General features: G+C 43.6%; 1 protein-coding gene across 1 annotated transcript; it reads right to left on the reverse strand.

Moving 5' to 3' along the window:
* Window positions 1-529: 529 nt before the first annotated feature.
* On the reverse strand, window positions 530-15,125 carry FXN (frataxin). Its single transcript, XM_055699899.1, has 5 exons — window positions 14,895-15,125; window positions 13,004-13,095; window positions 8,709-8,829; window positions 5,937-6,034; window positions 530-2,566 (listed from the first exon to the last, which is right to left on the reverse strand). Exons 1-5 carry the CDS (start codon window positions 15,018-15,020, stop codon window positions 2,413-2,415), a joined length of 591 nt encoding a protein of 196 aa, XP_055555874.1. The 5' UTR covers window positions 15,021-15,125; the 3' UTR covers window positions 530-2,412.
* Window positions 15,126-15,864: the final 739 nt, after the last annotated feature.

Consider the following 15,864-nt stretch of genomic DNA (forward strand, 5'->3'; position numbering starts at 1 on the left):
GCAGAACTATCTGCTTATTCAATTAAGTTATGGAAGTAAAAAACAGCATGGAAAAGTTATTTGTCTTGGGGGTAACATGCAAAGTGTGACATGAGGGCCAGAGCTCATCTTATACATCCACTGTAAGGGCAAGGATTCTGTCAGCCATTGTGCTTGTACTTACAATTTGATGCAAGTATTAGACCAAAAAGTAAGTCATGTCCTATGATTCATTTGGTACACCAAGATAAAACTCATTCTAACTTGCTGAACGCTATTTATCTTCACCAGTTAAATTAAATCCATTTGTTACTCAGATACCTAAAACCAGGAAATCGTTTGCATAAATAGCAGTAGCATTATGGATGAAGGGCAAGACAAAACCAAATGTGAAAGCTGAGTGTTCTTACTAAATCCACCCTGACTGGCCAAATTTTGAACAGAAGCTTTCCAGTATGTTTTAAGAAACACAAAGAATTCAAAACAATATACATGCCTGTGGGTTTTAGCTTTATCATCATAGCCTGAAATCACACTTTTACAAAATGAATTAAGCATTCTACATGCAATTTTATTTTGGTATAAACATTTGCACGAAATGTGAATATGAATCAGATGCATGTTAGTGAATATATTGTCTGCAGATTACTTAAGAAAGTAATTTCTGGAAAAGTAAAATCAGAAAAATAATTACACAAGCTATCCATTATCAGGCAAAGGAAGAACCAGGAGGAAGTATCCTTGATCCAAGTATCATGTCATTAACATATATATAAATGTGTTTAAATAGCCATTTGAACTACTAGGAGACTGCACTAAATACTATCATTTTCTGTACGCTGTAAATTATTTTCAGTATTCTAAATTCAAAACAGCTAGATGTTATTTTCTTAGCTTTGTTTAAAAAATAAAAAATCTTTTACTCTTGTACTCATGAGAATTAGTATTCATTGTATTTACTTCATCCAGAGCTGAAACTTCAGATGTCTTATTTTTTATTTTGATTGAGAAACATGCAAACTGCATGCACAATTAGCCAATAGCCATTTCCAGTGAAATTTTACTCTCTATTCTGAATGGTGGGAAATATCAGGTAACAATGCTTATATTTTAAATGCAAATACTGGGCAACAATACTATATAGCTATTTTTTTCAATGACAAAATTAATCAAATCTGTAATAATCCTAGCTAGCCAGAGAACCATGCCAAACTAACTACAAGTGTCACAGGAATGGTTTGCACTGAACATCTTTTCATACATTGATAAACAATTTAAAAGTGTGGCATAACTGTTTCCTCAAGAATTAGTCAACAACTTTGCATTTCCATTTTATAGGCAATTAAAAACCATAAGTGGTAATAATAACAACAGTGCAAGTGTTGAAGTGTTCTTCTTGCAGTTCATGATTTCTTTTAAAGCTTTTTTGTTTAAAATCCAGAGTATATAATTTACTCCGCTGCAATTTTTCAACAGCCCAAAAAACACAGCTTCATCAGCCTAAGTACCATACTTGACTCTAAGAAGGAAAAAGGCAAAAGTTTCTGCATCAGCAACGGTACCAAGGGGAGCCTGGCTGTACTGTGGTGGGAAAAAATAATCTAGGCCTACTTCCTTAAGAAACGCTGCAGAACAAAATCAGTGCAAATTTTTGCTGCTGTGAGAGGATCTTAATTTTGCTCAACTAAAGAAAAAGTCAGTATGTATTTTTACTCTTTGAAGAGCAAAAGAGAACAGAAAGAGAAATCCAGAGTATTAGAATGAAGTATTTGCAGAGATATTGCTATGCAACTTAAACATCGTGTAACAGCCTGTCCAGTTCCATATGATGCTTACAGCCACACAGATCTTTTAAATTTAAAGTAATTTAAGGTTTAGCTCAAAAAAACCCCCCTCCTAATGAAAGAAAGGAGAATTTAAAATTTGGAGAAAAGAGCGAGTTCTGCAATACTGAGGGAAACTCATAAGACATGCATTACACACAATGAAAAGTTTCTGCCTGCCACAGTCATTTCATTTTACGACATTCAATTTGACTGTGATGCATTATGCACTTGCAGCCACAAATTTTAACGCAATACATTCACAGTGCCACAACTTATGTCAATGCAATTCACAGGCATTTTTTGTTTTGGGTGAATGTCTCACCAAAAGAAGTTTAGCTTTGTGCACTCGTCAGAAGTCACTAGGTGGGTCAGTCCATACATAAGAAATGCAGTTAACAGGAAGAGCAACCACAACCACCTGTACTACATGGACACAGATTCAAGCTGTGACACAGAAACCCAAAGACAGCGCTAGAGAAAAATATTATTATTTTCATTTTTGTTGCATAACATGAATAACAACAGAATTAAGCTCAGGTACTTCAGAAACGAAGGAAGGGCTTGGTTTGCAGTTAAAGTCTTTAAACTTCCATGAGGTAGAATATTATCAAGTATCTTCTTTCCCGGAATATATTAAGCAGGACAAATCCAATTTGGTTTTTAACGCCATTGAAAATTCTTTTGATAGTAGTTCATGAAGGGACACTCTGTCATGAGAATATACCCAGTTCCGTCCAGTCCAGTCGTAGCGCTTAGGCCCACTAGAAAACAAAACATACACTGTACAAGTACAGATTATTCCTAGGGAGCTGCTGGAAGCCTGTATTTATAATGTACCCCAGAGAGTGCCCATGAGAAGGAACAGACAGTGTGGAGAGGGCCTGGTGGGCAGTCTGGGAAAGTAGAGCAGAAAAGAAAGGCCAGATCACCAGGAAGTGCTGAGCCATCCAACAGATACATCTAAAAGGTGACAAGATACATCAGTCACTCCCAGCAGACCAAACTCCTTCCCTTCTTGCTTTTGGCACTGATTTCCCCAGTTTCTTCCCTTACCCTTCTCCCCTCATCCATACAATCTTCCAAGGGATATTACAAGGGATATTTCTATAATGCTGAATTAATGCTGTTGGTTAGTTCTTGCAGCAGTCACATGCAAATATTCTAAGCACAGCAGAACACAGATCACCATTCTCACTTTCTTTTTAGATGCAACAAAAGAATTTACCAGCTGAAAGCAAATACATTGGTATGTGAGCGGTTTACATTTAAAAAGCTGTTCTCCTCTGTGCTATCATACGGTTGTTGGCTTGATTTTTTCAGGACTACATTAAGTACCAAGAAAGATACTTGAACACAAGGGTTCCATTCCAGACATTTCTATCCACCCAATTCTCCACATCTGAAACAGGAGAATGACTGAAAGGCACTCACTACTGTTAAGGTCAGCTAGAGAAACTAAGCAAAGAGAAAGGAATGAAATAGTCGCCTGGGATAAACAGACGAACCATGAGTCTTATCCTTGAACCTGCAGGACAAAATGCCTTGGAACTCACACAATCCACACACAAGGCCTGCTAGAAAACAGACTGTCCTATATATACACAAGAACAATCTGCAGGTTCTCTACAAACTTAAACACTAACCTGTACCTTGAATACCCTGAAATACTTGCAATATTCACATGCAGAACTTCCAACCACTAACCAAACCATGAGAAGTCACAAACACAAATACAAATCGAAGTCACTTCCACTGAAATCTCACTCGCCCTATGTGAACTGGTAACTATTTGGAATCAAGATTATGCACTCCAGTTACTTTACCATGCATTTCTCACTTCTCTGTCTTTGCAGCACAAGCATCTGTTTATACTTCCCTGCACTCAGAGAAAGACAGAATGCAATGCAGTCATTCATGAAAATCAGGCCAAGTCTGACCATTTAATTCATGACAAAGAAATGTGTAAATTATTTGAACTGGTTTTAAACGTTACATAGTAAATATCAGTGATACAGTTAGCATATGAAATACCTCTATACCCCTGTATCTCCAAAATGCTGTACAAATGTGATTTTTTTTCATTTAAATTAAAAATTTAAGCAAGGATCTTGTGAATTCTCTAAAATGCCTACAAAGTTAAATATAGACTAATACATGTCTCATGGAAAGTATGCATACATTTTTAAACACCGAGAAGAATTAAAATATCACATTAAGGCATTATTAAGAGATGCTGTGCAAGGCTGAAAAGTCTTTTCAGTCAAAAGAGCTACATGAAATTACTGCAACCACACTGCTGGCAGCCTGCAGCCACCTTCACCCCCTTTTTTTAAATTGTCATCTAAGGGAAGCTTTACAAATACAAGCTTAAGTTCACGCCTATGTATAGATGCATGATAGCAAACAACGTCAAAACAATTCCAAGAAAATGTCTTGTATCTTAATAATTTGTCTCCCTTGAGATATGTTACTGAAGACAAGATCCTCCATTTACTGTACAAATTTCCCAAATGTAACATCCAATACAAGTGATTGCTGGCAGTAACATTTGCTTACTTCACCTTCTAGTATATTGCACTTAAGATGTCACTCCTGATCATATAACATTTGTTGGGAGCTGCTATTCAGCAGTTAGGAAGTAAGTGAACACAACGCATCATACTTCAGGAAATACCACTGTTTACCATAATATCAGTTAAAGAAGCATAAAATTTAATGTTTGCAAGTGAATAATTTTCATCACAGATACGAAAAATACTGTCAGAGAATTTTCAAGTTTATCTCTTTCCTTGAGTATTTTTATTCACTACTGGAGCAATCAAAAAAAAAAAAAAAGTTTAACATTTTTTCATATATTCCATATTCTGAGGCATGTAGTCTTGACTCAACTAGAGTTGGCTCCAACCGAATAGGAATTCTCTGAATTTTCATTTTCATAAATAGATGAAAAATTTGTTTCGGTGATACGAAAATCTTATAGTCATCTTAAGCAGAATCAAGGTTTGGAAATTGTAGCAAAATATATGGAATGAATAAATTGCGACACACAGCCTGCATCTGTCTAAATAAAAAAGTTTGTTAGCTTGCTAGGCCTGTGGCTAGCTTAGCAAGTCATGAACCTGTTAAGTAAAATATTTAAATAATAAAAGGATTCTGTGACAGGAGAAGAGTTAGTAGGAAAAAAATGGCTAACCTACTATGCTGCGCAGCTGCCACTACATAACCACACCAAAGCAAAGTTACAATTTTCTTCAGGTAAATTTTAATCTATTAAAATTATTTCTTAAAATCTTGAATTCCATTGTGCTTATTTTTATTCCCCCAACGCAAACCCTACTACATAATTCTACTACTGCAAAACCATTCCCGGTTTTGCAATCAGTACATTCTGAACAACATTCAAGAAGTACGCCTGCACGGTTACTGGGAGCGCTCATACTTTCCAGCTATCTGGTTACTTCACCAGTATCACTGACCAGCTCCCTCCGTTCTTTCCACAGGGTAGTGGCAGAGAACATAAATTTTTTGGGGAGGCAGCTACAACATTTTCCCACTACTGCAACCAACCAGAAAACCTGGAATGGATCAAACCAGTGTTAAGAGAAGGCAGAGGGAACAGCTAGCCAGGACTCCCATAAAGTGCAGATGCTTGACAAAAACAACCAGTGAGAAATCACATGAACACATAAAGCAGGAAATCCCACAAGCTTAAAAAGGAAAGGAGCCACCCTGCTTAAATACAAAGAGATTTCGATTGTAATATCATCATCACCTTTCCTTCTTTAACAAAAGCTTTGTTGTTCGGGGGTTTTTTTTATGATGGCTGTTTATTTTTCCTATGAGTAGGCTATATTCCTGTAGACAGTAGGCTTGGACCAGATTAGGGTACGAAAACACTGTATTACACATTTCCTGGATTCATTTAGGTATGTCAGTATACTGCACCGTGCCTCAAACCTCTATAACAAATTCTTATCAAACATTTAGTTTGTATCATGTTTCGAGAATATACAGAGTAAACAGGTTACTTATGAAAAGGATATCACATAGTCCACGCCGTGCTACAAAAAAGGGGGAATACACTTCCACCCAGTGTGCAGACGTTACATAATTAACTTATACAGAACTTACCTAGTGGGTGAGGACAGCCAAATCTGCCGGTTTGGTGTTTGCTTATTGATTACATACGTTCCCATGTCTCCACCTAATTTAACTGTTAGAACTCCACTCTTAAAAAAAAGAAAATAAGTGAGAAATTAAAATTTTGCATCCCGTTACTTGACAAGAATTACATCATCTGCAGTAGATAAACAGAAACTTGCGTATCTGTATCACATGCCACACTATTTCTCAAACACTAAAAGCTTGGAAGAATGATTATCAGGCATCAAAAACTTGAATATCTAGGGCAACCCGCATATCTTGGAGCCTGATCTAGACTTTAAACCTTCTGGTCAGTGTTTTTTTTAGTGGGTTTGCACCATCCACAATGGCACTACTTAAACAATACTCCTGACCTTCGACTTGTCATCTTGAAAGGACTGCTAGTTCATTTTGCAACGATTAAAACATCATCCAATAACAACTTCTCTATTCAGGAACAATGCAGAACTGGTGTGGTTCAAAGTAAAGAGGTTTCATATGGCGTTGCTAGATTCCTGAGCCATGAAATTTTACCTAACTGTTCTTAAGTGACTGTAACACTTCTCAGTGAATAAACACAATTCCTTCTCCAATAATTCTGATTAAATGCCTATATCCTGAATCATCCCTCAAGAAAGTTCCACTTCTGAACTCCATGAGGTCTGGTTTGTTTTAGCTGCCAGCTTTAGACCATTGTCCTAGTGAGCATTCATTTGCCCTTCCTTACATTTATTACTGACAACATGATTCACGTTTCTTTTGACATCTTCACAAGTGCATTTGGAAAGCATACATAAATCTGACAAAAATATTTCTGTTCTAATTTTAAAAGAACACCACCACTTGGACCAGAGTTAACCTACAGATGATCCAAATTATGCTAATTAAAAAGGGTATCTCTACAGAATGCAGCCTGATGATTCAGGTAATAGGTTAGTCATATTTCACCTACAGTTTCTCAACTACTTCATGTCCTATAGCACGATAAAGCTTCTTTAAGTGAATCATACTTTTCATGTTTTAGGCAGGAGTCACTACTAGAGCTACTATCATTGCTAGGGCTATTTGCTGTGTATAACCACTTATTGTGGGGAAAAAAATGAGATTCTTTTCCCTACAAACTCACTCATACTAGATTCTGACATATATCAAGGATCATCAAGCATGAAATAATACTCTCAAGGTCTTATCTTGTTACCTTAGTTTCCAAGCTGTTTCTGTTCTTGGTAAGGGTTTATAACTGTGATCAATAAAAATAAAAGACTCTCCTGTTTAATATTGCTATCAGGTGGTCCTGCTGCTTACGTTAACTGAACATTGGTTTAGTGCAAAGAAGCTACTGCCCTGGTTGGCAGAATTCAAACCTGCCTATACCTGAGCAGTCTTAGATCTGTAGAGACACAGCAGAATAAGAGCAGGTTGGGGGATTAGGCCTGAACAGTGGTATAGATGTTCCACTATTCTTCTATGTACTGTTTAGTGCCATATTAAGTATTCAGCATGACATTAAACTATGCTACAGAAACACTATGAAAATAGGTTTCCAAAGAGTTAACAAAAAGATTATACTATTGCTTACATTGTGTGTCAGCTTCTGGAGAGTACTGTTGCTATGTCACTGCAAATTAAATAAATTCTAACTTCTAATACTGTGTTTAAAACATTTTCCCATACGTTTTGCAATACTAGAAAACACAATTTGAGTTTTTAAGAACTTAAACTGCAAGATATTTTTACCACATTTTAAAGAATATTACTGTATGTGCTTTGGATGCACTGAATGAGTGTTTGTTAGCTCCTGGTAATAAGAATATTCGTAGAAAGAGATTTTTTCGTTCGGACACGAAGATAAAAGTGCACAGGCGTAACAGACCTTTATCACGTTCGCCACCTTGTGGCTTACTATAGCACTAGCTTTGTTTGTTTGGAATTAAAACTTGGGACTGTTTAACCTTGCACTCTTAACAGAAATGACAACATATTCTTTCATCGTCACACAGTCTATGCAACAAAGGAGTACCGGTAAAAATTAAGATGGATTAAAAATAGTTTCTTTTGAGTCCCACAATGAGTCAGTCTTAAACACAATCCACTCTACAGTGGCTGGAGACAACATTGAGACATAATATGACTCATTACCTTCGTGTAACGAAGAGTCTGAGAATATTACGAGATAAATCATAACCTTTTTGCTAATTTTTGTCCCAAATTCTTTAAATCAGGCTAATTGGTGCTGATACACTAAAACATAGTGAACAGTAAAATGGTTAAACAGTTCTTCGCTTTTCACCAGAAAAGCAATAAGCTGTAACATTAACTACATAATTAATTAAAGCAACAAACGGTATTTTCTAAGATCAACAACAGAATCCTACTAACAATATGTTATTTCTATCCCACTTACATGAAATAAAGAATGAACATTATGAAGACAAAGTTACAAAGGAGCAAGTCCAAAAACTATGGGGTTTTGGTGTAGTCTTTTTTTTCCACAGCACCTCCTCTTGTGCTCCTTTATTATCTATATATTATGTCTTTCTCTACACACTGAACATTTTAAATCCTCAAGTCATACGATAGCATGTGTTACTTTTTACCAGAATAGTTGCTCCAGTCAGTATAAAAAGGCATATTTTAACAATAAAGCTGTAAAAACTCGTATTTTAAGTGTTGGCACTAAGCTGAACAATTTAAAATTCCCCTTCAAAGACAAAAAATAAATACAATAATTATAGTAGTAACAGAATGTTTAAAACATACCCCTAAAGAGACATCATAGTCTTCCGGGGTAAAAGGCTTATCTGTTAGGTCCTCAAAGAAATCCGCCAAGGAGTCCAGTGTTTCTTCAGCCAGTTTTTCGTAAGTGGTCTCATCTAAAGAGCTACAAATGAGACATACAAGCCCATAATCTGGAGGAAAAATATGGAACACAGTATTTTTCCTATAATAAAAACATCCAGAGACCTTAGAAGAAACAGTAACCATGAAATGATCATATACAACAAGGAGTTGTTTTTATTAAGGTTAACGTACGTAGCAATCCACCTTATAAATGGAGGTGGAATTTTGAAATTTTGGTAGCAGAGATTTGTACACCAATGCATGCAGCACAGGGAATAAACAGGAAGAATTAAGAGATCTGTGTGCAGTCGCAGGGCCAGGATCTCCCTGCAGCTACAGAGACATGGTGGGATAGCTCGCATGACTGGAATGCTGTCATGGACAGCTACGTACTTTTTAGGAAAGACAGACCAGCAAGGAGAGGTGGTGGAGTTGCTCTCTATGTGAGGGAGAGACTGGAATGTATTCAGCTTTCCCTAGGGGTGGACGCAGAACGAGTCAAGAGCTTATGGGTAAAGATCAAGGACAGGTCAACATGGGGGACACTGTTGTGGGTGTTTGCTAGAGGCCACCTGATCAGGAGTTTGGTGAGGCTCCTATAAACAACTGGAGGAAGCCTCAAGATCACAGGCCCTCATTCTCATGGGGGACAACAACCACTCCAGTATCTGCTGGAAAGACAATTAGGCACACACAGCCCAGGAGGTTCCTGCAGAACACCAATGATAATTTTTTGATGCAGGTGGTGGACGAGCCAACAAGCTGAGGTGAGCTGCTGGACCTTGTACTAACAAAGAAGGATTGGCTGGCAATGACCATGAGATGGTGAAGTTCAGGATCCTGCGTGGAGGAAGAAGGGCAACAAGTAGCATTGCAGCCCTGAACTTCAGAAGAGCTAACTTCGGTGCCTTCAAGGACCTATTCGGAGGAATCTCACAGGTTAGGGAGGGAGGTCCTAACCCTCCTCTAGAAGGTAGGGAGGCCCAAGACAGCAGGCTAATATTCAAGCGTCTCTTCCTCCAAGCTCAAGATAGATGCATCCCTACGAGTAAGAAATCAAGCAAAGCTGGCAGGAGACCTGCACGGATCAGCAAGGAGATTCTGGCAAATCTCAAGGAGTCTGGCAAAAACAGAAGAAGGAAGTTTACGGGATGTGGAAAAAGGCACAGGCCACTTGGGAGGAATATAGGAACGCTGTCAGAACATGCAGGGATGTGACAAGGAAGGCTAAGGTCCATTTGGAATTAAATCTGGCAAGAGAGGTCAAGGACAACAAGAAGGGCTTCTTCAAGTACATCAGCAGGAAAAGGATGACTAGGGAAAATGTGGGCCCTCTACTGAATGAGGTGGCTGCCCTGGTGATGAAGGACACTGAGAAGGTGGAGTTACTGAATGCCTTCTTTGCTTCAGCCTTTACTGCCAAGGCCGATCCTCTGGTTTCCCAGACCTGGAGGCAAGAGAGAAAATCTGGAGAAAGGAGGACTTTCCCTTGGTTGAGGAGAATTGCGTTAGAGATCACTATAGCAAACCTGACACCCACAAATCCATGGGCCCTGATGGGATGCATTCCCGAGCGCTGAGGCAGCTGGCAGATGTTATTGCCAAGCCAGTCTCCATCACTGAAAGGTCATGGAGAACAGGAGGGGTGCCCGAGGACTGGAGGAAAGCCAGTGTCGCTCCAGTCTTCAAAAAGGGCAAGAAGGAGGACGCAGGACACTGGTGGCCAGTCAGCCTCACCTCCATCCCTGGGAAGGTGATGGAACAGCTCATGCTGGAGGTCATCTTGAAGCACAGAGAGAAAAAGAAGGCTATTCAGGAGTGGTCAGCATGGATTGACCAAGGGGAAATCACGCCTGAGCAACCTGATAGCCTTCTGTGCTGGAACGCCTGGCCGGGTGGATGAGGGGAGAGCAGTGGGTGTTGTCTGCCCTGCCCTCAGCAAGGCTCTTGCCCCTGTCTCCCACAGCCGCCCCAGGTGAGCGCAGGCCGGGTGGGCTGGGCGCGTGGGCAGGGAGGTGGGCTGAGACCTGGCTGATGGCAGAGCCCAGAGGGCTGTGACCAGCGGCGCAGCCCAGCTGGGGGCCCGCAGCCAGCGCTGTGCCCCGGGGCTCAGCACCGGGTCCCGTCCTGCTCAGCCCACCCCCCAGCGCCCTGGGTGAAGGGGCAGAGCGTGCCCGCAGCGAGTTTGCTGGTGGTACAGCGCTGGGAGGGCGGCTGATACCCCGGGGGCTGCGCTGCCGTTCGGCGGGGCCCGGGCAGGCTGGGCAGTGGGGCAGGGGGGGCGTCATGAAGCTCAGCAAAGGCAGGGGTAGGGTCCTGCGCCGGGGGGGAGCGACCCCACGCACCAGCACGGGCTGGGGCTGACCTGCTGGCAGGCAGCTCTGCGGGGAAGGGCCTGGGAGGCCTGGAGGACACCGAGTGGCCCGTGGGCCAGCAGTGTGCCCTGGTGGGCAAGAAGGCCGCTGCCAGCGCGGGCTGCATCAGGAGGAGCGTGGCCAGCGGGTGCGAGGGGTGTCCTGCCCCTCTGCTCTGCCCTGCTGAGGCCGCACCTGGAGTGCTGTGCCCAGCGCTGGGCTCCCCAGTTCAGGAGAGACAGGGAGCTACTGGAGAGGGGCCAGCGGGGGGCTGCCAAGGGGGTGGGGGGGCTGGAGCATCTCCCTCATGAGGGAAGGCCGAGAGAGATGGGCCGGTGCAGCCTGGAGAAGGCTGAGAGGGGATCTCATCGTGCATACAGGTATCTTCAGGCCGAGTGTCAGGGGGACGGGGCCAGGCTCTTTTCCTGGTGCCCAGTGACAGGACAAGGGGCAACAGGCACAAACTGCAACACAGGAATTTCCATGTGAACGTGAGGAAGAACTTCACCTCGAGGGTGACAGAGCCCTGGGACAGGCTGCCCAGAGAGGCTGTGCAGTCTCCTTCTCTGGAGATGTTCAAAACCCACCTGGACACCATCCTGTGCAACCTGCTGTAGGTGAACCTGCTTTAGCCGGGGGTTGGACTAGGTGATCTTCTGAGGTCCCCTCCAACCCTGACCATTCTGCAATTCTATGATTTTAACTGAGAAGTACGTACTTCTTTCCTTAGGTACACTGATCCCTGCTTACTAAGAGGACAGAGTAAGATTTCAGAATAAGGCTTTTTCATAAAAGGACTTTGGGAAAGAATCACTTAGTTTTGAACTCTACTAAAAGACACAAGCACCTCCTGGTTAGAAGCATACGTCATTTGACTCTGAGAAACTTGCTGCAGCTATAAGTGATTTATAAACATCAATACCACATGCCATGTCTGCACACAGCATTCAACTTCTCAATTGGAATTACCAATGCAGCCCAGTAATTAGATGTTATTTAAAGTCTGCTTTTGAACAAATACATACAATTACCTTCTTCTTCAGAGTGTCTCAAAGCACCCTTGTAGCCACTACCTAACGCTTACAGCACCTGTGAGACTGCTTCTGTTATCCTCCTTAAATAAGTAGAAAAATGTAGTGGGAACAAAGTCTAGATCAGTTTAATTAACCAAATTTAATTAAATCACACAAGTCTTTCCATTCATATCAATGTCAACTTTTAACTGAGTGTTTAGGTGGGTACCTCTAGCAACAGACAATTCAGTGAAATCACTCCAGTTTTTACTAATGGGTATGGCAATACAAGTTACTATGAACTACGGTGACTCAGTATCTTTTATTGGATAATAAAGGACATAACATTTTCTACAAGTTTCTTGCTAGCCAGTTACTGAAACACACACAATTCCACTTATGTGAGCGACACCACAGAAACACCTAGGGATATGGAGAATGGAAATCCTTGGGATTAGGCAAGATTCATCTACTGGCTCAGGGTGCAGTTCGGGTACTTAACAGTAAGAGCCATTTTTGACATCTGCACAATCCTTCATTGGGCCTCCAGCTGCAGCAACAGAAGGGAAGAAATCTCTGACAGGTACTGTGTCACATCCTTTCAGCACAAGAAGAAATTTCATGCACCCTGACATATATGAAATGGTGCTAGACACCTATGTTTAGATACATGAATTATTTCCTAAGTGACTTCCCAAAGTCACCCCAAATACTTGGCGCTAAAACTGTACTTTTCCTTTATAACGTCATATCAATGTTAATTAGTTTCAGTCTTACCATGTCTAGAAATTATTTTAAAATGCAGAGACAATATTTTTTTGTGTGAATATCTCAAAATACAATTTACCTTGTGTCATTCAGAGTTCCTGTATTTCTTAAATTTGCGAACTGAACAGTCTTGCTCTTCATCTCTGAAGCATATCGTAACTGCTGTTGAAACTAAGTGTAAATAAAATGGAATTAAAAGTTTAAACACTAAGAATTATAAATTACCTATTTGTCATATAAATTAAGTAGATCCTTGAAGACTTTCCCACCCCCTCCAAGTAAAATAGTCATATTCTATATCACAGAGCTAATATGGAAAGAATTACACAGCTTTAGTCCTTGGATGATTGAGGCAATTAGAATATTCTTGTCGTCCGATACAGTTATCTTCTGATAATGAAAAAAAATATCTATCAAATAGCGAGGTAGAGAAGAGAACTGTTTTCTTTTCCGTTGCTTTACCCCAGAACTACTGAGCAACTTCAGACAACTGGTTAGGCCAAGATTTTGACAAGTATCCACTACTCAGACACTTCATGATCCACAACTTGTGTCCCTCTGTTAGAAGCCATGAATATATTCAACTAAAATAAACAGAAGACCTGAATCCTCCCAGCTTACAAAAGAGCTAACATCACACTTGACATTCCACATCTCTTCTGTAAAACAAGCTGTTTAATTTCTAACGTCTGGTTAAAAAAAAAAACCAACAACTTTAAAAAACAAATCAAAATTACAGAAAAGCTGTGTCAACACATTGGCAATTCAAGACAAGGGAGTGGAATGGGCAACCCCTTTGAGGAGAAGCAAGACATCAGCATGGATAAAGATTAAGCTGTTCCCCTAGTCTAACACTCTAGCAGAAGCACTTATGCTATCAACCAAGAAAGATAGCTTGCCTCCCATTTTCTTCTTAACCTGGGCTATGAAGGCATATATTTTTGGATGAATGGTAAGACAGCATTCCTGACTGCTTTTTGTGTACTTGCACAACGTTTTGAAAATTGAGATGAAAAGCAAGTGCCACTTGAAAAGAAACTATGACAGCCCCTGTTCAAGCACACACAAGAGCAAAACACAAAAATACCTCTCTCCATATGGTTTAACATCTGTCCTCAGGCATTACAGATGAACTGGTCTGTCAATCCAAAGCCATGAGACAGACGTAAAGGACAGAGAACAGCAAACTCCTTGTACTATCAGTGACACAGGCTGACAAAATACATGCTGACACCTATGCGGTTTTGACTGTACACTTTAGCATTTCTTTAATACGCACATAGGATGAAAAGCTAAGTGACAGCAAATACATCTGGGTTCTGGCCAGAGTGAGATGATGTAGCTGTTGGCGTGCCCATACTCAGGCTGTGACCTGCGGCTGTCAACACGGCACTAGCACACACTTGGTGTCACCCCGCCAGGTACCAAACCCCGCGCTGAGGGCGGCCTGCACGCACCTGCTGCGGCTGGGAAAGGGCAGCAACCCAGCACAAAGCTCTGGAGCACTGCAAGGCCTGGCCCCCCCGCCGGGCAGCCCCCGCTGCCGCCGTTCCTGCAGGGCAGCACGGCTGCACTTGCGGGGCTGGGAACCCGCGAGCCCCAGCCCTTCGCGCCCCGTGCTTCCCACCGGCGCGGGCAGCTGCCGCCGGGGCGCGGCTCAGCCCTCACCCCGCGCCGGGCCCGGCCCCCTCAGCGCCGCCCGCCTCAGCGCCGCCCGCCCGGAGGCGGCAGGAGAGCCGAGCAGCCGTACCCCCGCCACAGGGGCACCCGGCCGGCTGCGCGGCCGCGGGTGGCGGGGCCGGGCTGGGGGCCCGCGGGCGGCAGAGGAGCTCCCCGCCCCCCAGGGCCCGCCCGCCGCGACCCCGGCCCGAGGCCGCCCCGCCCGCCCGCGGACGGCAGCGGCGCGACCGGCCCGCCTCCTCCCTCCCGGCGGCACAGGCCGCACCGCCCGCCCGCCTCACGCTGCTCACCGTCCGGCCGCGCCCGCCGACGGCTGCCCCGGCCAGCGGGGCGTCCCCGGGGCCTCCGCTCCGCCGCCACGCCGCCGCCGCCCGCCGCGCCGCGCTCACTGCGCCAGCCGCCCCCGGCCTCCACATGCCGCCGCCGCTCGCTACGGAAGCGGGCGGGGAGGAGCCAGCCCGCCGCGGCGGCGGCGAACGAGAGGCGGCGCCCCGCTACCGCCCTCCGCCGGCGCCGCGGGGAGCAGCGCCGGGCCGGGGCGCCGCGGCGCCGGTCTCGGCCCGCCCCCGGTGCGAAGGAGCCTGTGGCTGCGGGGGCAGTGCCGGCGCCGCGGCGGGAGGCAGGGCCCCGAGCGGCGGGGCTCCGTGCCCTTCCCGGCCGCAGGCGGGGCTCACCAGCGGGCCGCGGCCTCCGGGCCTGGGCGCGTCAGGGAGCTGGCGAGCTGCTCCTGCGGGCTGCCGGGGAGGGGAGCGGCGTGTGTCCCGCCGCCCCGGGCCCTGCTGCTTCGGCCCGGGTACAGCCCGGCCGGATTATGTGTGGGGAAGAACAGAAAAACACATCCAGAACTTTGGCAACATCCTGATACAGGAGCTGTACATCACTCTTCTCGCCCCAAATCCCAGCCCTTGAGAATCGATTCATGCTGCACAATTTAACTTTGCAAACGGATGCCCTGGCCAAGCCGCTCCAGTCGGGATGGAAAAGCTCCGTTTCCAGTTGCGGCCGTTCCAAAGATGGCTTTACAGAATCGGCTGGCACTAGATTTACTTTTGCTACATGAACATGGACTTTGCAGTTTCCTAGATCTTAAAAATAATGGTGGTTGCATATAAATTGCTAACATTACGGACAATTAGATAAACAACTAGATCAAATTAACCAAACAGCCAAAACAAGCTGTGATTTAAGAAACACTATGGAAAGTGGCTGGTTAAACAAAGTTCTCCACAATTAGCTTTTTCTTTGATTGGGTGGTTACAA

Source organism: Falco cherrug, chromosome Z (assembly GCF_023634085.1).
Source record: "Falco cherrug isolate bFalChe1 chromosome Z, bFalChe1.pri, whole genome shotgun sequence".
In the NCBI taxonomy this organism is placed as follows: Eukaryota; Metazoa; Chordata; class Aves; order Falconiformes; family Falconidae; genus Falco; species Falco cherrug.